This window comes from Pelodiscus sinensis, chromosome 7 (assembly GCF_049634645.1).
Source record: "Pelodiscus sinensis isolate JC-2024 chromosome 7, ASM4963464v1, whole genome shotgun sequence".
Lineage (NCBI taxonomy): Eukaryota > Metazoa > Chordata > Testudines > Trionychidae > Pelodiscus > Pelodiscus sinensis.
In genome coordinates, this window is record NC_134717.1 from 6,522,100 (window position 1) to 6,548,131 (window position 26,032).

At 43.8% G+C, this 26,032-nt stretch overlaps 1 protein-coding gene across 2 annotated transcripts in view; it reads left to right on the forward strand.

The window, feature by feature from the left end:
• PTPN4 (protein tyrosine phosphatase non-receptor type 4) overlaps nucleotides 1-26,032 on the forward strand; it is a 216,263-nt gene that overhangs the window by 62,021 nt on the left and 128,210 nt on the right. For both annotated transcript variants that reach the window (XM_075933064.1, XM_006137719.4), the window contains exon 3: nucleotides 12,664-12,771. In XM_075933064.1, coding sequence (XP_075789179.1) covers nucleotides 12,664-12,771 — 108 coding nt within the window. The remainder of the gene's footprint in view (nucleotides 1-12,663; nucleotides 12,772-26,032) is intronic.

A 26,032-nucleotide genomic window follows, 5' to 3' on the forward strand; every position in this document is an offset into this window, starting at 1 on the left:
CCAGATGTACACAAGAACTTGGGAGGAGGGGGAGAGAAGTTGGAGTAGATGAAGGAAAGAGATACCTAATAAAGGTGAAGCTGGATGTATTATTAGAGAAGATTTAATACAATGTGGTAGAAGAAGTGAGCGCAGATATTTTAAGGACATAACAAAATGCAATATATTTATCTAATTCAGAATAATAAAAACCCCATACTTACATAAAGAGTCATTGTGGAATACATCTGTCAGGTATTTTTTTTTGTTCGCTTATGGGAGCGAGCAGTAACTCTTCTGTTTGATATGCAATCCACAATGGAACATATTACAGAAGCTTATACAATGACATGTGTAATCAAGGACAAGGCTTTTATTATGGTAGCATCCAGGATCCTCAGTCAAGGATTAGGGCCCCATTGTGCTGCACTGATGATAATAAAGAAGACTGTTCCTCCCCAGAGAGCTTGCCGTTTGCATATCAAACAGAACACAACAAGTGAATGAAACAAACAATGGCAGGGTTGGGAGTATCAGTGGAGTAACAACAATGAAAGGAACAAAATTTACCAGGAAAGTAGAAGTAAAAATCATGATTTAACCACAAATTATTGTGTAAGTGTTTCATGGTTTGAGACAGCAGGGCTACAGTGTCAGAGGAGAGATGTATAAGCCCAAGGCTAGGTAAGATGTGGTTTCCTGTAGATTACAAAAGGCTACTATAGTCTAAATGAAGCACCTGTAGCCATTAACTTGTGGTGCAGAAATGCCAACACTGCCAAAGCATGACCGCGAGGGGCCAGAAGAGATAGGGAGATGAGACTAACGAATTTGCTCTGGGAGAAGTCTCTTCAACTGTCAGACCCAAATAAATTGGTGTAAGCGGATCCCTTGACTCTGAGGAAAAGAGCCCACTTACCTCTGTCCAGGGTGTCACTAGCACAGTTACTGCCGGCAGTGCTGACAACATCCTGCACCGCCCATTCTCTGGTTTCATTCACCTCCAGCATTGCCGAAAAGTGTAAAGCAGAACCAACAAAGAGAGCAGAGTTGGCGCCAAAGAGTAAATTGGGCTCCTCCTCACTGACCGGCACAGGCTCTCACCCGGCACCAATGACCAAGGCAGATATGCCGCTTTCCCTGGCACCAACGGAGATTGCAGCACTGACTCAGGCTGCCTCTTCACAATGCACACACCTAAACAAACGCCAGCACTTGAGACCACAGCAACCAAGACCCATAAGAGGTCTAAATCTTGGCACCGCACAACACAAGTGCTGAAAACGCCACTACTAGTGCAGGCTGATGATTGATTGCTGCATTCCCCCACGCTTACGGAGATTAGCCCACGCTGGCATCAATCTAAAGACATTTCTTTTTCACCCACTCTGTCCTCCCTTGGTACTAGTCCCGGCACCGGGCATGGAAGTAGGTTTTCATACCAGCATTCCTCTCCCACATGTTCAGTGGCGTTCAACCGAGCAGAGGGCCTGCGAACGTTGACCTCAGTACCCTTGGTTTAGTCACCAGTGACCATACCCACCGCAACCATAACATCCTCAAAGGGCCCAATGCTGCACACATCGCCACCATTCACAAGAGACTATAACCTCGACTCCAGATTGTATGTCAGCTTGTTCACCACCAGCTCAATTGCCACAGTCACCATTGGCGATGACTCAGACCCAATGGAGGAGGAGGATGACCTACCTCAGTCTGATACAGAAGATCGTTCCCTGGCTCCCCAGTTGTCATGCTCTCCTGATGAGGCAGTCTTCCCTTCCTCCTCTTCCACTGGCAGACAACCTGAAACAATTGCAGGAATTGTTCAAATGGGTTGCAAGCTCGCAAGATATCGCATTGCAGGAAGTGCAAGAGTACAAGCTTAGCAAATACCGTCCTGCTGTCTCTCTCCGAGGAAGCAACGTGGGAGTTCCCTTCCGACAGAAGCTGCTTCACCTTCACAGTTTGCTACTGCCTCTGATAGAGACCCATGGGGACTATCAAATAGTCACGTAACCACTAAGATTACATGTGGTTAGACGACTACTCAGTTACACAATATCTAACATCCATAATTTACATTGGTTTAAAATTATTTAAATCAAACTGGTTTAACTTTCTTGTTCACATGAGTCCCTAAATACATTAGGATCAGCAGTTTTACCCTGAAAGAAAAGCAGGCTCAAAAAAGAGAAATGTGTTTTTCCTTGACCAAGGAAAGATGTTCTGTCTGGGTCTCCAGTATCTTTCACCTGAGGAACTCTTCTACTTAAGAGCCTGATTTCACTGTGGCATGATAATCATTGTTAGGGATGTTAGCATATAATCAAGTAAACGATTAATGGTTAATCCTGTCGACTACATGCACTCCCTCCCCCTGCTGACTGCCTCCGCCTGCCACCCTTTTTGGTAGAAAAACATTGGTGTGAGGTAGCAGGGGGCGCCCCGGGAGTGGTGCCAGAAGTGCACTGGCTGCCACCCCTACCCCCAGGGACTATCAAATAGTTGTGTAACCAATAAGATTTCATGCGGTTACACAACTATTCAGTTACACAATACCTAACATGCGTAATAAGGGTGATGTGTACAGAGGAGACATTTAACTCTTGGGTGAAGTCAAAATTCAGAAAGAGGAGATAATCCAGAGAGTGATTGCTTGGTAATATTTCAAAAAACTCCATTTCAGTTTTTTTTCCCCAGAATTACCTCAAATTCCTTTTTTGTGAGATTGCCAGAGAGTGGGCGGGGGGGATGCCAATACCAATTCAGAAATCTGTGCAGAGTTCTTAGGTCATCCTATTGCATTCAGAGTTGACATTCATTTCACTTGCACGTATCTGTAAATGTCTTGTTCACAGGACTTCTCTATAAAGGTAATATTAACTCCACCCTGACATGTAGCTTCTTTGGTGACTTCTTTGAGAAACCTCATTATGGCAAAATATCCAACTGTTTTAAGAGGCATCTGGCTTTATTTTAGTATTTGTTCTTTAACATGATCTGTTAGATTTTACCACTTGGAACTTACACTACTTTCAATAACCCTCCACTGTCTTAATATACATTTGTTGTTAGTCCATCACTGATAACAATATTGTCACAGTTTAACCGGTTAACTGATAACCAGGATTTTACATCCTTAGGACTCAATTCAAGCTTCATGAATGTCTCCTGGCTGTAGGATGCTCTGCACTTGCAGGTGGGAGGGGGTGAAGCTTTGGGACAGAGGGTGCAGGTAAGGGGGGCGGTCTTGTGTACAGGGATTGGGCTGACAGCAGAATTTTAAAATGTGTCAAAATAATTCAAACATAACAATATAATCACTATTTTCAAATATTTTGGTAAATTATTTCATAACACTTGTCAGTAAATACTTGAAAATGGTGTGATTTATATTGTATTATTTGGACAAATACAGAATTTTGCAGAATATTTCAATTTTGGCACAGAATTCCCTCTGGAGTATTACATGCTGATCTTGTCAGAGGCTACCAGTGAGTCCTATTCTGAGCTATTTGCTCAAGTTCTATGGGATTGATGCCAACATCCTGTAGGCTGCTCTTCAGATGATCTTTGAAACACTTCTATGGGCAGCTAGGGATGTTAAGGACTAGTCGTGTATCCGATAAGCAAATGCTTGTTGAATAGTTGACTAGTGGATTCCCCACCCCACCCACTGCTGCCTCTATCAGAGGCAGCAAAGTTAGGGAAGAGGGGTTCCTTCAAAGCTGCAGTGCCATACAGCTGAGCCCGGGGTCAGCTGGGGACTCCCCAGCTGATCCCGGGCTCCAGTGCAGCATTTCCGCGTGATACTTCAAATCGGCAGCACATCGTGGAGTCAGTGGGGGACTCTTGTACATTTCAAAGCTGGCATGTTGTGTGCAGCCCGGAGTCAGTGGGACTTCCCGGGCTGCACATGGAGTTCTGCATTCCTCTCCATTTCAACTGGGGCTCTTGTACATTTCAGAGGAGGAATGCGGAAGTGCCTATCGACTAGTTGAGTAGTCAATTGAAATTCCTATACAAGATCTGTTTTAGGAGACAGTGGTCTTTCATTCTGATGACATGTCTGGTTCACCTAAGTTGTGCTTTCAGTACCAGTCTCTTAATACTAGTTGTGTTTGTTCTTTCATGGACTTTAATGTTGGTTAGTCTGTGCTGCCAGCGAATGTTTATTATTGAGCAGAGGGAGTGTATCTGAAACTGCCCAAGCTGTTTAATGTGATGTCTGTAAAGAGTCGATGTCTCAGAATCCTATAGGAGAGACATTAGAACTACTGCATATAGATCTTTAGTTTGGTGGAGAAACAAATGCTGTATTGGTTTTGTTTGGAGTTTGACAGGGGCTTGGCAGGCTTTACTAGTTCTGGAAGCACTTTCTTTATCAAGGGACCTCACTTGAGATGATACTGCCCAAATATGTGAACTGAGCCACATTTTTTGAACTGGTTCAATTTTTCTGTTGTGTTGCCAGTGATTGGTGGGCATGAAAAAAATCTTGTAATCAAGTGACAGCTGAATATGCACCTGCAATGTTAAAGGCTATTCTGTTAAATTTGGGAAGCTTGTTTTGTGGAGGGAGTCCATGTAGATTAACCACTACTCTTATCAATCTGTGGTTTGTCAAGAATTCTGCACTATAAGTTAGGCAAATACAATTAAGATGGGGCTACTATAAGGTGGGTGCATAAGTGGTTGGATACCGTTCTCAGAGTCGTTATTAACGGTTCACAATCATGCTGGATGGGCATAACAAGTGGGGTTCTGCAGGCGTCTGTTTTGAATCTGGTTCTGTTTAATATCTTCATTGATTTAGATGATGGCATAGAGAATATGCCTATTAAGTTTGGAGATGATACCAAGCTGGGAGGGGTTTCAAGTGCTTTGAAGGATAGAGTCATAATTCAAAATGATCTGGACAAACTGGAGAAATGGTCTGAGGTAAATAGGATGAAGTTTAATAAGGACAAGTGCAAAGCACTCACTCCATTTAGGATGGAACAATCAGTTTCACACATACAGAATGGGAAGTGACGGTCTAGGAAGGAGTACTGCAGAAAGGGATCCTAGGGATCATAATGGACCACAAACTAAATATGAGTCAACAGTGTGACACCATTGCAAAAAAAGCAAACATGATTCTGGGATGCAATAACAGAAGTTGTTGTGAGCAAGACACGAGAAGTCATTCTTCCACTCTACTCTGCACTGAAAGGCCTCAGTTGGAGTATTGTGTCTAGTTGTAGGCACCACATTTCAAGAAAGATGTGGAGAAATTGGAGAAGGTCCAGAGAAGAGCAACAAAAATGATTAAAGGTCTAGAGAACATGAGTTATGAGGGAAGGCTGAAGGAAATGGGCTTGTTTAGTTTGGAAAAGAGAAGACTAGGCGGGAAAATGATAGCATTTTTTAAGTATCAGAAAGGGTGTCACAGGGAGGAGGGGGAAAATTGTTCTGATTGGCCTTTGATCATAGGACAAGAAGCAATGGGCTTAAATTGAAGCAAGGGAGGCTTAGGTTGGACATTAGGGAAAATTTCCTAACTGTCAGGGTGGTTAAACACTGGAATAAATTGCCTAGGGAGGTTGTAGAATCTCTCACTGTAGATATTTAAGAGCAGGTTAGGCAGACATCTGTCAGGAATGGTCTAGATAGTGCTTGGTCCTAGCGTGAGGTGCAGGGGACTGGACTCGATGACCTCTCAAGGTCCCTTCCAGTTCTGGTATTCTGTGATTCATGGCTCTTCTAATTCTTACATGGTGGATGTCTCGTTGGTGGGTGATAACATAATCAATCAGGTGCTATGGTTTGGACTATGGATGCACCCATATTGTTTTATATTTATTATTTTCCCTAAAGATGGTGTGAGAAATGAGCAATCTTATGTTCTTCACATTTCCTGAAGAGGAGTCCATTGCTTTTCATCTTTCCCACTCCATGTGTCCTATCACACCCCTCTAGTCACTGCTGCCACTCCAGATTTAGCTTTCAAGTCTCCCAGCAGGATGAGCGTGTCATACACAGGGGTTCATCTGATAATGGAATCCAGGTCTGAGTAGAACTGCTCCTGGCTTTCCTTTGTGCTTGTCAGTGCATGCATAGGCACTGATGAGAGTGATACGCTGTAAGGATTCGGGGGAAATGGAAATTTCATGAGCTGTTTACTCAGGACAACAGGGAGGTAAAGGAATTATTTCAGGACAGACATTCTTATTGCAAATCCAATTCCCTGGATTCTGTCTTCATCCTCTGCTTTTCCTTTCTAAAAAGTCACTGATGAAACCACCTCTGGCCAGTTGAGTCTCACTCAGTACTGCAAGATCAATATTGTAATGGAACATTTCTTTGGCAATTAGCTGTTCTTCTCTCAGGCCTTTGAACATTGCCTCCATCCATAAGGGTATGGGCTTTCCATGCTCCTAGAATGAATCTTTCCTTTATTGTCTTTTGACTTCAGTAAATGATCTACTATCCATAGTAGTCTGACCAGATATTATGGGGCAGGCAATGTTTAGGGAACCTTTTCTAGTTGCATCTTTCATTCACATTATACTGGACTGGGTGAAGGTTTTACACAGCAGTAATAGGAAGAAAGTAAGCCTAAAACCCAGGGGGGAAACAAAATATTATTTTTGTGAGCATATCACCTACGCAATGAATATAAAAAGCTTGGAACATGGGTAGACTCAAATTATTACTATAGAGTGTTGTGCTTGTTCCCATGTGACATGATAGGTGATGAATAGAGGAAGGATTTTGATTCTGTGCATTCTTGGAGGTAGAGCACAAGCAGTAAAAATTGGGTTATTCTGTATTAGGGACAGTAAATGAATATAATAAATAGAGGAAAAGTTGAAATATGCAGAAGTGGGAACTTTTCAAAAGCAATTTCTGTCAACACAATGCTTTGCATCTAATATGAGATTAAGGTAATTTCTGGCAGAACCAGACCTCCCTTTAATCACATCTTACATATTTGTGTAGTAATCTTGAAAGTCTGTCAGCCCATATGAATCTGAAGATCTTTCAGTAAAAGGTTTGAACTGGAATTTTCAGTAGTATCACACTTAATAGCTACCCTATACATGAAACAAAATTCATTTTTCAGGATTTAGGACTCTAGACCACTCAGAAATTCCCAATCCCTAGGTATGTGATTTGTATTGAATTTTAATATATTTGAAAATGAGGAATAGTGCAGTATTTTATTTGAATACTTTGAACCCTCAGCAATACTGATGGACCTTTAACACTTGAACCAGAAGACTAATTATATCAGCAGGTGGCAGGCCACCTGTCCAGACAAAAGATGGATTACTGGATTCCAGTGCTGGGTATACATGGGAGAAGAGATCTGTCTGGTCTGGAGCGCTCTCTCTCATCCTCTCCTATGTTGGGAACTAGGAAAGCTCTTGACCCACATGATAAGCTGTGGGGTGGAGACAGGCCACTGAGGCAGTGTGTTGCTTTCAAAAGACTGCAAGGGGAGAGTCCAGCCTGCTACATCTGCTCAAGTTCTGCTCAGACGGACATTCTCAATACAGCATGCTGCTTTTGCTGTGGACACAGCATCAGGTATTCCTTAGACTACTTCAGATTGATTATTTTTGGCATCCCACCAAAATTTTCCTGAGAAACACCAGGGATGTAGCCATTTTAATCATTTCTACTTCAGCAGAAGCTCAGCAGAATATCATAGTTCAAAGAAAAGGCACGTCTGTAGCCAAAAGCTATTCCCACTACAGAATACCAGAGGCCTGCTCCAAATAATTTCATATTTTATTTTCCATTAAGTTTTTTTGCTTGTTAAATCATTCATTCTAAATGTATTCTGTAGGGAATGTACAGGGGATATTAGGAAAAATATATTGTGTTCTTTAGAGAATAGTTAATACGCTTTGGTCCCCACCTACACCCTGTTCTGACCTGTGGCTGCAAGTACATGACAGTGACCACACCGCAGTAAACCGCTTCAACAAGAGGGCTAAACTAGGTGAGGGGTCTTTTAGGTGAAGGGGGCACAGAGAAGCAACATGTGGAGATGAGCACTGTGGTCATAACCACAATACAAAAGGTTGTGTAGGCAGCTTTGGGCCCAGTGGCCATTCAGCTCCATTTCCAGGGCAACAGAGAAGTTCATCAGCAAGCTAAGCACCTGAGTAGCCCTCTTTAGGATAGCACTGCTCACCCCTTTAATGCAACCTAATATGCCATTAGCCTTCTTGGCTACAAGGGCACGCTGTTGACTCATATACAGATTCTCATCCGCTGTAATCCCCAGGTTCTTTTCTGCTGAACTGCTACTTAGTCATTTGCTCCCCAGCCTGTCACAGTGCTTGGGATTCTTCCATCCCAAGTGCAGGACTCTGCACTTGTCCTTGTTGAATCTCATCAGATTTCTTTTGGCCCAATCCTCCAATTTGTCTAGATCACTCTGGACCCTATCCCTTACCCCCAATGTATCTATCTCTTCCGCTAGCTTAGTGTCATTCGCAAACTTGCTGAGGGTGCAATCCATCCCCATCTCAAGGTCATTAATAAAGATGTTGAACAAAACCGGCCCTAGAACCGATCTTTGGGGCGCACTGCTTGAAATCAACCACCAACCAGACATTGAGCCATTGATCATTACTTGTTGGGTCCGACAATCTAGCCAGCTTTCTATCTACTTTACAGTCCATTTATCCTATCCATACTTCCTTAACTTGCTGGCAAGAATACTGTGGGAGACCGTATCAAAAGCTTTGCTAAAGTCAAGGTATATCCCATCCAGTGACTTCCCCATGTCCACAGAGCCAGTTACCTCATCATAGTAGCTAATCAGATTGGTTAGGCATGACTTGCTCCTTGATGAATCCATGTTGACTATTCCTGATCACTTTCCCCTCTTCCAAGTGCTTCTAAATGGGTTCCTTGAGGATCTTCTCCATGATTTTTCTAGAGACTGAGGTAAGACTGACTGGCCTGTACTTTCCCTGGATTGTCCTCCTTCCCTTTTTTAAAGATGGGCACTGCATTTGCCTTTTTCCAATCATCCGGGACTTCGCCCGATCACCACGAGTTTTCAAAGATAATGTCCAAAGGTCTGCAGTGACATTTGCCAACTCCCTTGGTACCCTCAGATGCATTAAATCCGGACCCATCGATTTGTGTACGTCTAGCTTTTCTAAATAGTTCTGTTACCTAGAGAGCGGAGGTAAACAATTGCTGTGGGCAATTAATTAAAGCCTAAGGTACTCTCTCCACAGAAGTCAGATTCGCCCTGGTATCCTGTATCTAATCACCAGGTAACAAATTTAGTAATGAACAAGCCAGACAATATTTTAGGGCCAAACCATATATTTTTAAGTATAAAGAACAAACATCAGCAAATACAGCAACTATAACTGTCCCACCCTAACCCAAGAAAGAGAGTAGATAGTACAGTCCCAAACACACAAGGGTATACATTACATAAGACGGCGATTGATGTCCGTGACCTACAACCTCTCAGCTAATTTAAAGCTTTAAGGGAGGACTAATGGAGAGATCCTTTGATGTTCGTTGTTGGTCCGGATCTTGGAACCGCGTGGGCCCTCGCCTCACCCGATCTACTGCTCAGGATAAGCACCGGATCTTGTCCGAATGTTAAAGTGCAATAGAGCTAGATGTCTGATTATAAGTCCCAAGGTCTCGAAATATAGTAGAAGAAGGCTTCCCTTACTCCTTAAAATAATATCCCAAGATATGGGCTGTCTCGGTTCGATCGTAGGCTGGAACCTTGGCCTCCTCGGGGTACAGTGATGACACACATACACGGACATAGAAGAGCCAAAGAACACGAATGTTCTTCAAAGGAAACTTATAAAGAATGTAAGGCGGGAAAATAAACTAGCGAGCGGTGTGCAATGATTGTGGGCTGGGTGCATAAGAAAAAGGGGTCGTGTGCATAAGCAGGGGTGCGCTTGCAGGGCATAGTACGGAGTGCAAAGGTTTTGAACCGTGTGCATCCAGTCAGGGCCCCACATGCTCTCTAATCACCCTCTTATTCTGACATGCCTGTAGAAACCTTTCTTGTTACCCTTCACATCCCTTGCTAGCTGCAATTCCAGTTGCTCTTTCACCTTGCTGATTACTCCCCTGCATTCTCAAGCAATATATTTATACTCCTCCCTAGTCATCTGTCCAAGTTTCCACTTCTTATAAGCTTCCTTTTTGTGTTTAAACTCGCCAAGGATTTCCCTGGCAAGCCAATCTGGTTGCCTGTCATATTTGCTTTTCTTATTGCGCATCAGGATAGTTTCTTCGTGTGCTTTCAATAATACTGCCAACTCTCCTGGACTCCTTTCACCTTCATGTTAGCATCCCAGGGGATCCTGCCCATCAGTTGTCCATCATTCCCACTCTGGAATCAGGAGTCTGGTATGTCTCCCTCTCTCTGAAGAACAATACTTCCCTGTGGTGATCTTTCCAGGTCACAAACGTTTTCTTCAGTGTGTGTGCGCGTGCGCACGCGCTACCAATCCATGGTTCTCCTCTTTGGTCTGGCTATGGCACCAAAGGTGTTTACCAAGTGCATTGCGGTGGTGGCTTACCTTAGGTATCTGGGTGTCCATATTTACCTCCAAAACTAGTTGGTCAGGGGTAGCTCCAGGACCCAAGTCTGCTGCTACATAGTGGTTCTCCTGAACACCTGCCAGTCCTTAGGATTCCCAGTCAAGAACAAAAAGTCCATATTAGTACCAGTTCATTAGAGTGGTGCTCAACTCAACCTGTGCAAGCATGTTCCTCCCCCTAGACAGGTTTCAGGCTCTGATATGCCTCATTGCTGAAGAGTGCATTCCCCAGACCACAGTTAGGATCTGCCTGTACTACACCAGGCTCCACATTCGACCTCTCTAGCAATGGTTGACATCAGCTTACTCCCAATCCTGCGATCACTTGGACAAAGTTGCCATGATTCCCTCACCAGTATTTACCATCATGCAGTGGTGGAGCACTCCAGCTGAGGTGACTCAATTAGGGTGCACTGCAAGAAATAATTATTTACCAAGCCAACACTAAACAGCTTCTGTATTATTCTGTTGGTCAATCAGAAGTCCAAACCATGAAGTTCCCTTAAAGTATTCAGCCATAGTCATTCACCTAGACACCCTAGTCAAATAGAAAGTTCTACCAATCCCAAAGGATCTAATACATTACCTTCTAGGTAAATAAATATTTCAGACCTTATCCCAAATAAACACTTAATAGTCAATTCTTATTAACTAGACTAACATTTATTTAAAAAGGGAAAAAAGAAGAATTGGTTAAAAGATCAGTATACATACAGTTATGCAGTCTGTTCTGGACCTCCTGCTATAGTTCAGGAGCCAGGGCCTGGCACATTTCTCCATCAGCCTTCCTGCTGAAGGTTGTTTTCTCCTTCCATGTGAAGTAGGATATATTCCTGCCTGTGTTGTGTCTCAACCCAAAAAGAGGAGGGTATGTACATGGTCTGGGTGTCTGAAGGACCTTGTCTTTCTACCTCAAAGGTACTTAGCCCTTCCATTTGTCACGGCAGCTCATTGTCACTACAGCTGATAGGATGAAAAGCCTGCCAGGCAATGTTCCCTCAAATTTTTTTCCACACATGGTTGGAAAAATTAGTTATGTGCACATAGGCATGTGCTGATGTGCACCACCAATAGAAAAACATGCTGCTGGCTATGGGAGGTGGTGGGTGCTTTGCTGATGAGCTGGTCAGCATTTGAATTTCCCCAGAGTGGCCGCCCAAGTGCTCAGCTTATAGGAAGCATAGCAACAACTTTTCAACAGAACTACCTAGTGCATACAGAGCATTATAAGCTTGCAAAGGTCCCTCCACCACATATCATTGGGCCCATTCAACCACAGGTAAGGTGTTGGTGGTGGTTTTCTTGGTGCATGAGCCAATCCAGGATATCCGTAGAGCTGCAACATAGTCCTTGGTCCATACGTTTATGTCTTGGTATGCCATCACCCAGCAAGCCAGAGATGTCTCTGAGTTTTGTAGAGCAGTGCTGCCATCAAAGCGGCTGTGAACTCATATCCACCTCCTTGGGTACTGAGTGGGTACCTAATGTAGAATGGACATAACAAGCACGCAACAAAGAAAAGACAGTTACCTGTTTCATAACTGGTATTCTTTGAGATGTGTTGTTGCTCATGTCCATTCCATGACCCATTCTCCTTCCCCACTGTTAGTTTTGCATCCAGAAGGAACTGAGGGTGGAGGGGGAGCATGTGCCACTCCTCAGATGGCGCTAAGAAGGTGCCATTTCAGGGATCACCAGAACCACTCTTCTTCATCTGAAGAAGTGGATTGTGCCCATGGAAGCTGATGATACCATCAGCACTTTGTTAGCCCTGCAGCACCTTAGAGACTATTTGCTGTTAAAGTTTTCTCACTGTTCTACAGATAGTGCTCAGAGAAATTTCTGGCACCAGTGCATGTGATGACCACTGTGGAAGAAAACAACTTTGACATGAGCACCACATCTCAAAGAACATGGGAGAATGGATCTCTTTTAAAATGTACATTTTTGGGGAGAAATTCTGTGGGTTTTGGCTTGTAAATTTTATGAACACCTCTGAAATAGTCTATAGCTATTGTAGATGCATTAAACAATTTGTCCCTTTGAAATTCTCTGATTTTAAACAGTGACTTTTTTCTCCTTCCAGAAACACGATCAAGGACAAGTTTTGTTGGATATAGTGTTCAAGCATCTCGATTTGACGGAGAGGGATTACTTTGGTTTACAGCTGGCTGACGATTCCACTGATAACCCAGTAAGTTCTGTGTGTTTTCTAAGCTTGTGTGTGCGTGCGTGCGTTCGTTCATAGAGTTGAGGGATCCTGTTTCACACAAATTGATTGTTTTGAACTTCTGATCTAATTCTTATGTCCATGACAGCTGAATTTTTTCAGCAGACTTTTTAAATAAATCTGACATATGATGCAACTTTTCTTAAGGACCACCTCTAGTCTGTTGTTTAGATATAAAGTTGTCTGAGTTATTCTTACAGGTGGAAGTTTTCACTTGGTATCTCTCACACTGGGAAATAATTTTTCCCCAAACAATTAAATTATGGTTGTACTTATTTTCTCCTCCTAGCTCTGTTTCAAAATGTGAGAATTGGAGTAAACTTTTTTTTGAGTGTTTAAGAGGCCTATTGAGGTTCTGAGAGAACATTGGAGTTTCTCTGAAGAGATACCTAAACTATTTTTTGTGTCTGAAGATTTGTCTTTACTGAGAGATAAGGTCGAATTTATTAAGGTCAGTTTTCTAGCACACCATTTTTTAAAGTCTGAAGGTGCATGTCCCCACTGTGCATAAGAATTCAACATAGTTCGATGTAGTACATCCCCAGAAGGATGGCTTCTGTTGATTTTGAGAGTGATGCATAGAGGTAGCTATCCCACAGTTCCTGCTGCTCCTTTGCATTCAGGACTATGCTAACTGTTCAGCAGGTTGCTCTTGGTACATATCATCAGTATCCTATAACTCACTCATCTCCTCCCACCCCTCCTGCTTGAAAGCAATGACAGTCTTTTTGCACCCTTTTTCCCTGGGAGACCACAAATGTACTCTTCTGTGAAGCACTTGAGTGTCTGGCAAATGCCACCAACATTTGATCCTGTTGACACACAGAACACTGGTTCTGGTGCCGTTAGATAAGCACAGATTGGTGGGACTGCATAGTTATGCAGCTATTGGATGATCAGCAGTGGTTGCAAAACTTTGTATGCACAAGGCCACTTTCATAGAAGTTTTTGAATTGCTCTTCCCTGCCCTGAAGTGCAGGAATACAGAAAAGGCCCATTCTGACAATTGAGAAGTGAATGGCAATAGTTCTGTGGAAGCTTGCAATGCCAGAGAACTACCAGTCAGTTAGGAATCAATTTGGAGGGGGGAATCTACAGTGGGGCACTGTTGTGATCCCCACTGTATAGGCAGAGTGGCCTCCGCAGATCACACCCAATTGTCTTAACCCATTTGTAGCATGATTAAAAAATGTAGTCACCAGAATGCCTTTCCCAACATCAGGCCCCAGCAGTGGGGCATCCTGTCAGGAGGGGATTATCTCCAAAGTTATAAAAAGATTCTGGCTATCGCTGAGATGAGATGCCCTGCTCACCTGCTGACCATTCTCCTCCTCCTCCTCCTCTTTCTCATCCACACTGTCCTCCATGGTGCTTCCTAAGGCTGCCTGAGGAATGTCTTGGGAGGAATCCACAGACTTGCTTGGAAAACTGGTCAGGTCCCCCATAGAATTCCATGAAGCTGCTCATAGAAGTGGCACATATGGGATGATGACCCAGACTGGCCGCTTGCCTCCTTTGTCTTCTGGTATGCCTTAAGGATGTTAAGTAATGGTTAATTTACTAGTCAAGTAGTCGATGGCATTTCCATCGACTAGTCAATAGGCACTTCTGCATTTCTCCTTTGAAATGTACAAGAGCCCTTGCAAAGGAGGAATGCGGAACTGCGTGTGCAGCCTGGGGCCAGTGGGAAGTAATTTCAAAGTGGCAGTGCAATATGGAGCCTAGGGTCAGCAGGGGAATCAGAGTCCCCTGCCAACCCCGAGCTCCATGCTGCGCAGCCGATTTGAAATGCCATGTGGAGCTGGGGTCAGCTAATCCCGGGTTCTGCGGAAATGCCACACTGGAGCCTGGTATCAGCTGGGGAGTCCCCAGCTGACCCTGGGCTCCACACTGGCAGAGCCACACAGCTTAACCCTGGCTCAGCTGTGCAGCGCTGCCCCCTTTGAATGGGACAGCACCACACAGCCGAGCCAGGGATCAGCTGTGCGGCTACCCCTTTGAAGTACCCCTTCTGTCCCTCCCTCCCAGCCCCCCCACCTTTGGCTTCCTCTATCTGATCAAAGCAGCAAGGTGGGCGGGAATTGACTAGTTGATTGAGGATCCCATAAGCATTTGCTTATCTCAGTGTTTCCCAATTGGTGCTCCGGGGAACCCTGGGGTTCCGCGAAGCAAAACTAGGGGTTCCGCGAGGAGCTGGCACTCCCCCACCCCCTCTGAAAGAGAGAGAGCCGGCTAGCCAGCAGAGGCATGGGCAGCAAGTTGTATGGGCTCATGGTGCCCATGCTCCACCAATATTTGGAACTGGAGCAGGCCCCGGCCCCCCCACGCGTCCTCCCACCCCGGTCCCAGAGCATCTCTCCCCTGTCCCCGTGCCCGTCCCCGCCGTGCGCAATCTTCACTGAGCTTCTCCTTGCTGGCTGCTGCTGCCCTGCACAGCGTGCTCAAACCGGTAGGCGGGGAGATGCCCGGGTGTGACGTAATGTCACGGCCCGGGATTTTAAAACTGCTGGGTGCTGCGTTGTGCCGTATGGCTGAGTTGCGGGTTTGGAGTCCGGGGACGGAGTGCAGACTCTGGCCCCACAAAGTGGAAGGCAGAAGGTAGGGGAAGGGGAAGAGCTGGGGAAGGAAGGGGCTTGTGCGGAGGGGGAGGAGAGAGGAAGGCACCAAAAGGACAGGGTAGAGGAGAGACACATGCCAGGGGGCCAAGTGCAGACAATGAGGAAAAAGGCAGGAGGGGAGGTTCAGTGGGAGGGGGACAGAGTGATGCTGGGAGGGGAGAGGGTAAAGGCATTGGGGGCTAGAGAGGGGACAGGAGATGCTGGGAGAAAGCTTGAAAGAAAGGGTGGGCATGAGGGAGGCTGGGATGGAGCAAGTCATGTGTGAGGGCACAGGGGCATGAGGGGGTGGGCATCAGGGAAAAAGAGGGCAAAGGGGGAAGGGGGAGGCAACAGGAGGGTGCAGGTGTAAGAGAAGGTGCAAGTGCCAGGGGATTCTGGGGGTGAAGCAGAAGGGCAGACACCTGCAGGGGAGGGACCACCACCACCAGAGGAGAGATGCAGGGCAGGTTTGTAGAAGGAGGTGTTAGAAGAGGGGATGAGGAGGGGTAGCTCACATGATCAGAATGGGGCTACTGGAGAAGTGGGCACAGGGAGAAGAGAAGGGCTGGTGGAGGGGGGCAGGTTGCAGGAGAGCTGAGGGCTGTGAGAAGGGCAGGAGTCAGGACAGCAGAGGAGGGTGAGGAGTTGGGAGGCAGCAGGCACTAGGGGAGCTAATGGAACATGGGGAGGAGACATGGCAGCAGAGAGAGAAGGTAAAGGTTTACAAATATTTATTAATAACTTGGGTGCCACAGTGGCACATCCAAACAAGCCACATGAACTCAGTACTGGTGCACAACACAAAATTCATTTTGCTTATGCGAGGAAACTCTTAGGCTATGTCTACAATGGCGGTTTCTTGCGCAAAAACATCTTGCGCAAGAGTACGTCCACACTGCCATGTGCGAGCTGTGCTTTTGCACAAGAGCATCTATGGCAGTGTGGACGCTCTCTTGCCCGAGAAAGTGCCGATGGCCATTTTAACCATAGAGCTTTCTTGCGCAAGAAATTCATGTTGCCTGTCTACACTGCCCTCTTGTGCAAGAACAGTTGCACAAAAGGGCTTATTCCTGAGCAGGAGCATCATAGTTCTTGCGCAAGAAGCCCTGATTTCATACATGAGAACACTGTCCCCTGCTCCCACCGGCACATTTGGGACCACATTAGTGAGGCTTGGGGGTCTTTGGAGGGTTGTTGGGGTTTTTTTGCATCTCATTTGTGTGGCCCCAACAGACTTTTCTGTGGGTCAGTGACCCTTGACTCAAAACAGGTTCCTCACCCCTCTCATAAAGATAATGCTAAAACTTTTTGAGTTTGACATAATATTTTATTTAAAAATGAAGCCTGGCCAACAAGCCCCCAACTGGGGCCAAACCCCCATCTCTCTGCAGCATCATAACACTCCTGCACCATCTGACCCCAAATCTGAGCCTATCATACACTGGAACCCCCTGTCCTGGGCCTCTTACATCCCCAAACTCCTGCATCCCCCCATCCTCCGTCTTCTGCTGCAGCACTCCAGCACCATCCACACATGGCAAATCTGTGTCCTGAGCCCATCATACTCACAACCTTCTTGCCCTGAGTGCCTCACATATCCAGCCCAAACTCCAGCACCCTCACATCCACAAGCCCATGGCTTGCTCAGCACCCCAACCTTACACCTGAGCCCAACACTCCCCTGCCTGGAGCCCCCTCCCCGAGCCAACATCCCCTTCTCCTGCATCCAAATTCCCTCCCAGAGCTTGTACTTATCACCCCTTCCCACATCCAAATCCCTCATTCCCACCCCTCACCTCCTGTCTCAACCTAGTGAGAGTGTATAAGGGCTGGGGATAGCAAGTGATGGAGAGGAGGGGAACAGAGCAGATGATGCCTCAAGGAAGGGGGGTGGGGGTCTTGGGGAAGGAATGTGATTTTCATGCTTTTTTTTTTTTATTTTTTTTTTTTTTTGACTTGACAAACCTAGGGGTTCCTTGAAAAGCTGAAAAGGGTTCCTCGGCCAAATTAAATTGGGAAACACTGGCTTATCGGATAGTCAACTAGTTCTTAACATCCCTAGTATGCCTGCTTTAGCTCCTTTATTTCACGTGATGCTGCTGGGCGTCCCTGTTGCATCCTTTCTCCTTCATGCCCTTTGCGATCTTGGCATAGTTATCAGTGTTTCATTTGCTACTCCATAGTTCTGCCTTGACAGATTCCTGTTCTCTCTCAGCGAGGTTCAGGATCTCCTGAATGATGGGAACCAAATTAACTATTACCACTCAAGAGAAATCGTGGAGTCATTGTGGATAGAGTTCTCTGAAAACATCCATGTGCAGCATCAATCAAAAAAGGAAATAGAATGTTAGGAATAATTTAAAAAGGGATAGAGAATAAGACAGAGTATTTTATTGCCCCTATAAAAATTTGTGGTATGCTCACATCTTGAATACTGTGTGAAGGTGTGGTCACCTCCTCTCAAAAAAGATACCTTGACAATGGAAAAAATTTAGAAAAGGGCAACAAAAATGTTTAGGAGGTTGTAATGGCTGTCATATGAGGAGAGATTAAAAAGACTGGGACTTTTCAGCTCAGAAAAGTGGAGACTAGGGGGGATATGATAGAGGTCTATAAACTCATGGCTATTGTGGAAAAGTTATTTACTTGTTCCCATAACACAAGAATTAGTGGTCACCAAATGAAATAAATAAGTAACAAGTTTAAAACAAACAAAGGAAAGTTTTTCTTCATGAAATGCGCAGTCAACCTGGGGAATTCCTTGCCCACAGGATGTTATGACAGTCAGGACGTCAACTGGTTCAAAAAAAGAACTAGAGAAATTCATGGAGGATATTCATCAATGTCTATTAGCCAGGATGGGTAGGAATGGTGTCTTTAGTCACTGTTTATTAGAAGCTGGGAATGGGTGATAGAGGTGGAATTACTTGACGATTAACTGTTCTGTTCATTCACTCTGGGGCAACTGTTGGAAGACGGGATACCAGGCTAGGTGGAAATTTGGTCTGACTCAGTTTGGCTGTTCTTATGTTGTTAACACCTAACCCAAACAACTCAAATAAGACTAAAGTGATCCCAGATGGAGAAGGAGAACACTCTGATGAACTAGCTGGAATGCCTCAAAGATTTCTCTTGAAGGGTAATATGTTGGTCGCCTTCAATTTGTACATATAGTTAGGATTATGTTTTCCAATATATACTACTTTGCATTTATCAGTATTAAAATTCATTTGCCATTTTGTTGCCTACTGGTTTGTGAAACTCTTCAGTCTGCCTTGGACTTCACTACATTGAACAGTTTGGTATCATGTGCAAATTTTTCCACCTCACTCTTTACTCCTTTCCCCAGATCATTTAGATTATTCAGGTGATAGCCTGCAGTCATTACTACATGTGTATCATGTTGATTGTTGTCTGGATAACAAAATATACCTTTAGTTATCAGCATATTGATGACAGAGGGGTCTGTGGCACCTCAGAAATTCTCCAAGGGGTCTCATGTAGATATTTGCGGTGGAAAGAAGACAGAATAGATCCTTGTGGGTGTCCACAGGTGAGAAACTTTTAATAAGAGGACCGGTTGCTATCATGACACACTGGTGATTGGTGAAGAGGAATAATTAGATCCAGTACTGTCATCTTCTCCAGCTGTATCTTATATGGGTTTGGTAGGATTTTCTATATATTACAGAAGCAGCCTATAAGGACAAGACAGATCCTTGTTCTTAACTGTCCTTTGGGGCTAATTTGAACTTGGTAGAACGTGAGGTTTCTTTGCTAAAATTGGTAAGGTGCCAATAGCAGTGGATCTAAACTAGGGTGCACATTCTCCTGGGGGTACACAAAGGTCTTCCAGGGGGTATGTGAACTCATCCAGACATTTGCCTATATTTAGCAGGCTACACAAAAAGCACTACAAAGTCTGTGCAAACAAAAATTTCATGAAATAACTTATTTATACTGCTCTGTATACACTATATGCTGAAATGTAAATAAAATGTTTATATTCAAATTGATTATATGGCAAAAATGAAAGTGAATAATTTCTTAGTAATAGTGTGATGTGATACTTCTGTATTTTTGTCTGGTTGTCTCATTTGTATGTCTGAAAGGGGAAAAGTAGGCTGGACAGGTTGACAGAGTGACTGCCATATAGAATATTAAAAATAGTAAGTTTTCACTTGAAACTATTTTTATTAATCTGGAAAAAAGCACAGCAGTGATATAGTTTAAATGGGAAATTGACCTAGGTTTAATTTCTAAAGAAAGACTATGTGTGAATGCCTCTTTAATAATAAATGTTTATGTCCCTGCATTTTTATTAAAATATATTTAATATATTAAAAATCCTCCAAAATAACTTACCATATTCACATTAAAATAGTCATCTCATTCACACTTTTGTAAAAAAAAAATACACATTATGAAATGTATGTCCTACATTTTATATAAACAATTATTATTTATTTATTGTATTTCATTAATGTGGTCTGAGTTTTTCATTTCATCCCTTAAAATATTTAATGATTTTAAAACTAGACTTTACTGATTGTAGTATTACTATTCCTTCTGATTTTCTGTTCTGAGGTTATGTGTGTGACTCTTGTGTCCAGACTTAGAGAATCTACCCTTTTTGTGACAAGATAGCATTTTTATTCTCAACATGTGCATTGGATGAACAAAAGAAATCAGTGACCTAGAAAGCAATTCTTGAATGTTGCGTGTACAGTCAGTAATCTACCCCTTTGGCTTTCAGTGGACACTGAATGCTCTTTGTTCCTTAGTATGGATAGAAAGAATTGGGCTTCCATAGTTTCACAAAGGAAAGCAACAATTTAAAAGGAGGAATACTGGCTTATGTTCCCTCCTCCTCTCTGAAGCTTTCTCTTTCTTCTGTTTTACCGTTTATCTAATGTATTTAAGAGATTGAAGTCCACTGGTTGCTATAATAATGTATCTTAATTTGTTTTATTATTGAGAACTATCTCTGTGATACTTTTGTCCCTGGAATGTGATAACACAATACATTGACTATGATGTTGACTGATTTTTTTCTAAATTTATTTTCCCGCCTCTTCCTAGCAGCCCATGGTTAAACCAGAACTCAATGTTTATTGCCAAATAAAGCTGTTCAGCACATTTTAGATGTCTTTTAATCGGAGGTGGAGGGGTTGTCCGTGATTATATCACTTGTAAGTAGTTCTGGTAGGGATACTATCAAGGTAGTAATCAGATTTAACCTCTTCATTCCAGACGCTTTCCTCAAGAAATGAGCATAATGGGGAGAAAAAGACTTGTATAACAGGGAAATTAATGTGGCTGTGGGAGAGCTAGTAAGCTGTCTTTAGATTTAAATAAGAGGCTAGTAGATTTCAACCAGATTCTTTATTCAAAAGGACTGTCAAAATTTCAACTGCTGTGGCCGTCTTATTTTCCATTTTCTCTTCCTGTCTCTTGTATCCAAACTCCCTCTAGTGTTCTGCTCTGTATGTGTATTTATAATGCTAATTTAATACAGAGGTGCAATAATGGGAGCAGCTGTAATTAAGAGGAAGCCCTGCAGAGTTTCCTTAGAGGGAGACTCAGTTATCTAGTGAGCATGTGATTAAAAGGTTACAGTGTTTTTTTTTTTAACTTCTGAAATCTTTTGGGCTTTGAGAAGATAATTACATGCCATAAAAGGGGCATGTCAGAACTAGAATGAAACAAACAGCTCAATGGTGGTGGTGTATGCATTTGTAGAATATTCAATTATCATTACTTTTAGGATTTGTGTTATTACTTTTTGCATTCCCACCCGTTTACCTGATTGGGGAATCTTGGGGCATGCCTCAGCGTGGAAACCAACTTCTGTTGATTCCAGAAAGGCTACATTTTCCAGATTCACAAAATCATTCAGGCAAACTTGGCACTTATCTTGCTTAGCAAGATGGGTGGGGAGAAGAGGAAGAACACACTCAGATTGAGGAGCAGCTTATTCCAGTAACCAAGGTAGCAGTCCCTAGTACATGTCCCTTACCAGACTATTACAAGACTTTCCAAGAACTGCTGCACTGAATGGTGAATGCCCTTGAGATTCTAGTGGAAATTGTGCAAGAAAAATCACTTGGACTACTTGACATTTTATATACCGTAATGCCTAGAAGATTGGCCATTAGATTTATTTGGCAGGAAGAGCTGTTCTTCCTCAAATTTACAAATGTGTAGTACTGTTTATTAGGTCCTCTTAAATTGGGAGAAAATATATTGGAATTTCAGTGGTGGAGACTCACTCTATAGCTCATAGACTCATAGACTTTAAGGTCAGAAGGGACCATTATGATCATCTAGTCTGACCCCCTGCACAGTGCAGGCCACAGAATCTCGCCCACCCCTCTTAGAATAATCCTCTCACCTATGTCTCAGATATTGAAGCCTTCCAATACTTTGAAGGCCCCAACATGCAGAGAGTCCTTCAGCTGTGATCTGTGCCCAATGCTACAGAGGAAGGCGAAAAACCTCCAGGGCCTCTGCCAATCTACCCTGGAGGAAAATTCCTTCCTGACCCCAAATATGGCGATCAGCTAAACCCTGAGCATGTGGGCAAGACTCACCAGCCAGACACCCAGAAAGTTCCCTATAGCAACTCCTATCATCCCTCCATTGACCTATTTCCAACTGGAAATGAATGGTCAATTAGTTACCAAGATCATGTTATTTCATCCAACCATCCCCTTATCATAGAATCAGAACTGGAAGAGACCTCAGAAGGTCGTCAAGTCCAGCCCTCCGCTCTAGGCAGGACCAATCCCATCTAAATCAACCCGGCCAGGGCTTTGTCAAGCCGAGACTTAAACACCTCTAGGGATGGAGACTCCACTACTTCCCTAGGTAACCCATTCCAATGCTTCACTACCCTCCTAGTAAAATAGTTTTTCCTAATATCCAATCTGGACCTCTCCCACCACAACTTGAGACCATTGCTCCTTGTTCTGCCATCTGTCACTACTGAGAACAGCCTCTCTCCATCCTCTTTGGAACCTCCCTTCAGGAAGTTGAAGGCTGCTATCAAGTCCCCCCTCACTCTTCGCTTCTGCAGACTAAACAGACCCAAGTCCCTCAGCCTCTCCTCGTAGGTCATATGCTCCAGACCCCTAATCATTTTGGTTGCCCTCCGCTGGACCCTCTCCAATGCGTCCGCATCCTTTTTGTAGTGGGGGGCCCAGAACTGGACACAGTACTCCAGATGTGGCCTCACCAAAGCCGAATAAAGGGGGATAATGACATCTCTGGATCTGCTGGCAATGCTCCTCTTAATGCATCCTAATATGCCATTAGCCTTCTTGGCTACAAGGGCACACTGTTGACTCATATCTAGCTTCTCATCCACTGTAACCCCCAGGTCCTTTTCTGCAGAACTACTACTTAACTGGTTGGTCCCCAGCCTGTAACTATGCTTGGGATTCTTCCGTCCCAAGTGCAGGACTCTACACTTGTCTTTGTTGAATCTCATGAGATTTCTAGTGGCCCAATCCTCCAATTTGTCTAAGTCACTCTGGACCCTATCTCTGCCCTTAAGCGTATCTACCTCTCCCCCTAGCTTAGTGTCATCTGCAAACTTGCTGAGGGTGCAATCTATCCCCTCATCCAGGTCATTAATAAAGATATTGAACAAAACCGGTCCTAGAACAGGACCTTGGGGCACTCCACTAGAAACCGACCGCCATCCTGACATCGAACCGTTGATCACTACCCGCTGGGCCCGGCCTTCTAGCCATCTTTCTATCCATCTTACCGTCCATTTATCCAATCCACATTCCCTTAACTTGCTGGCAAGAATATCGTGGGAGACCATATCAAAAGCCTTGCTAAAGTCAAGGTATATCACATCCACTGACTTTCCCATGTCCACTGAGCCAGTTACCTCATCATAGAAGCCAATCAGATTGGTCAAGCACGACTTGCCCTTTGTGAATCCATGCTGACTATTCCTGATCACTTTCCTCTCATTCAAGTGTCTCAAAATGGATTCCTTTAGGATCCCTTCCATGATTTTTCCAGGAACCGAGGTAAGACTGACCGGCCTATAGTTCCCTGGATCGTCCTTCTTCCCTTTTTTGAAGATGGGCACTACATTTGCCCTTTTCCAATCATCCGGGATTTCGCCCGATCTCCACGACTTTTCAAAGATAATGGCCAAAGGCTCCTCAATGACATTTGCCAACTCCTTCAGTACCCTTGGGTGCATTAAGTCTGGACCCATGGATTTGTGTACGTTTAGTTTTTCTAAATAGTTCCTAACCTGTTCTTTACCCACCAAGGGCTGTCCATCTTCTTCCCATCTTGCGTCGCTTAGCACAGAAGTCCAGGAGCCGACCTTGTCCGTGAATACAGAGGCAAAGAAAGCATTGAGTACTTCAGCTTTCCCTACATCCTCTGTCACTAGGTTACCTCCTTCATCCATTAGGGACTGCACACCCTCTCTGATCACCTTCTTTTTGTTGACATGCCTGTAGAAACCTTTCTTGTTATCCTTCACATCCTTAGCCAGTCGCAACTCCATTTGCGCTTTCGCCTTCCTGATAACCCCCCGGCATTCTCGAACTATACATTTAAGCTCCTCCCTAGTCATTTGTCCAAGTTTCCACTTTCTGTAAGCTTCCTTTTTGTGCTTAAGTACACCAAGGATTTCCCCTGTAAGCCAATCCGGTCTCCTACCAGGTTTGCCTCTCTTGCTACGTGTCGGGATGGTTTCTTTCTGTGCCTTCAATAAGGCTTCTTTAAAATACTGCCAGCTGTCCTGGACTCCTTTCCCCTTCATGTTAACATCCCAGGGGATTCTTTCCATCAGATCTCTGAGGGAGTCAAAATCTGCTTTTTTGAAGTCCAAGGTGTGTATTTTACTACTCTCTTTCCTTCCTTTGGTCAGGATCCTGAAATCTACCATCTCATGATCACTGCTTCCCAGGTTGTCACCCACCTCTACGTCCCCTATTAGTTCCTCCCTGTTTGTGAGGAGAAGGTCAAGCTGTGCACGGCCCCTGGTCGGATCCTTCAGCACTTGTACCAAGAAGTTATCCCCAACATTCTCCAAAAACTTCCTGGATTGCCTGTGTACTGCTGTATTGGTTTCCCAACAGATGTCAGGGTGATTAAAGTCCCCCATGAGAACCAGGGCCTGCGATCTGGAAGCTTCGCTCAGTTGTTCGAAGAAAGCCTCATCTACCTCATCCACCTGGTTCGGTGGCCTGTAGCAGACACCAACCACAACATCACTGCTGTTTGTTCCTTTTAAACCTGACCCATAGACTTTCAACAAGTTTTTCTCCCTCTTTATACTGGAGTTCAGAGCAATCATAGTGCTCTCTTACATAGTGCTCTCTTACATAGCTGTTCTGTGTACATCCCAAAGTAACAAATCTGACATGTTAGTCAAAAGCCACTAGGAGCATTTAGCACAGTGTTTCACAAACTTTTTTTATAAAGTACCCCCAGTACCTATAGTTTTCAGACGCACACAATTTTTTTCTACCATTGCAACACATTTGTTTAAACAACTTAATTGTAGCTGGGTGGGCGATGAAATTTTTGGGTGTAAAAAGTAAAAAATAATAAAGCGCTGTAAAACTTAAAACAAAAATTCAGTTTTCTCCAAATTTTAGTTGTGTTGATGTACCCCCCAGGTGTCTCTTGAGTACCCCTTAAGGTACTCGTACTGCTGGTTGAGAAACACTGATTTAACAGATCTATTTACTTTTTCTATTTCTCTTCCTTTCTTTTGGCAGTTGCCATTTTCTCTTTCCTTTCTGTCTCTTGTATCCAAACTCCCTCTAGTGTTCTGCTTTTGTGTGAATGCCTTTAAAAAAAAAAAAAAAAGGCAACTACTAAAAGAAAAGAAGGGAAAGAGAAAACATAGTGACTTGAAATCACATCACCGTGGAATCTTAGGAATCATCAGAATGTGAGTGTTCCATTCAGTTTCAGAACCTTCCTAACACTTATCCCTCTTCCTTATCCCTTTAGGGGTCCCTTGAGAGATTATTAAATGTGCTGTGTCAGACTCTACAACAGCAAGAGCTTAAGTGCCCCCAAAACAGAGTCTTTACCATAGTAGGCCTCATCAACCAGCTGCATGTTCACCATTAGATGTGAGAGTTTGCCTTGGTTTTCTTGATCACATTGTTTCCTATATTTACATCACACGGTATGCAAGACTACACCTACCTTACAAATACAGTTGAAAATGGTGTATCTACCAAATATCACATGAACATGGGGGTATTGATCCCCTGAATACTCTAATAGTTAAACGTGTAAAAGTACTTTTTACGGGTATGTAAAGGGGATACTGTTTTTTCCACTTGTCACCAAAGCACTGCTAATAGACACTTGTGTGCTAGGTTACAGAGCTCTGCACCACTTTCAAACCCAGGGTCTATGGTCTCCTGAAAAGAATCACCTTGATATAAGGATCAGGCAGTATCTACCCAAAGATCATTTAAATGGGTCTCTAATAGTATTAAATCATGCTATGAGTTGGCTAGGTTAGATTCATTCATGCAGTTTGGAACACAATCCATCAGAGCTCAGATAACCTTCCCTCGATTTTTCTGAGACGCCACAAGGAGATCAATCCACCTTTTATATAG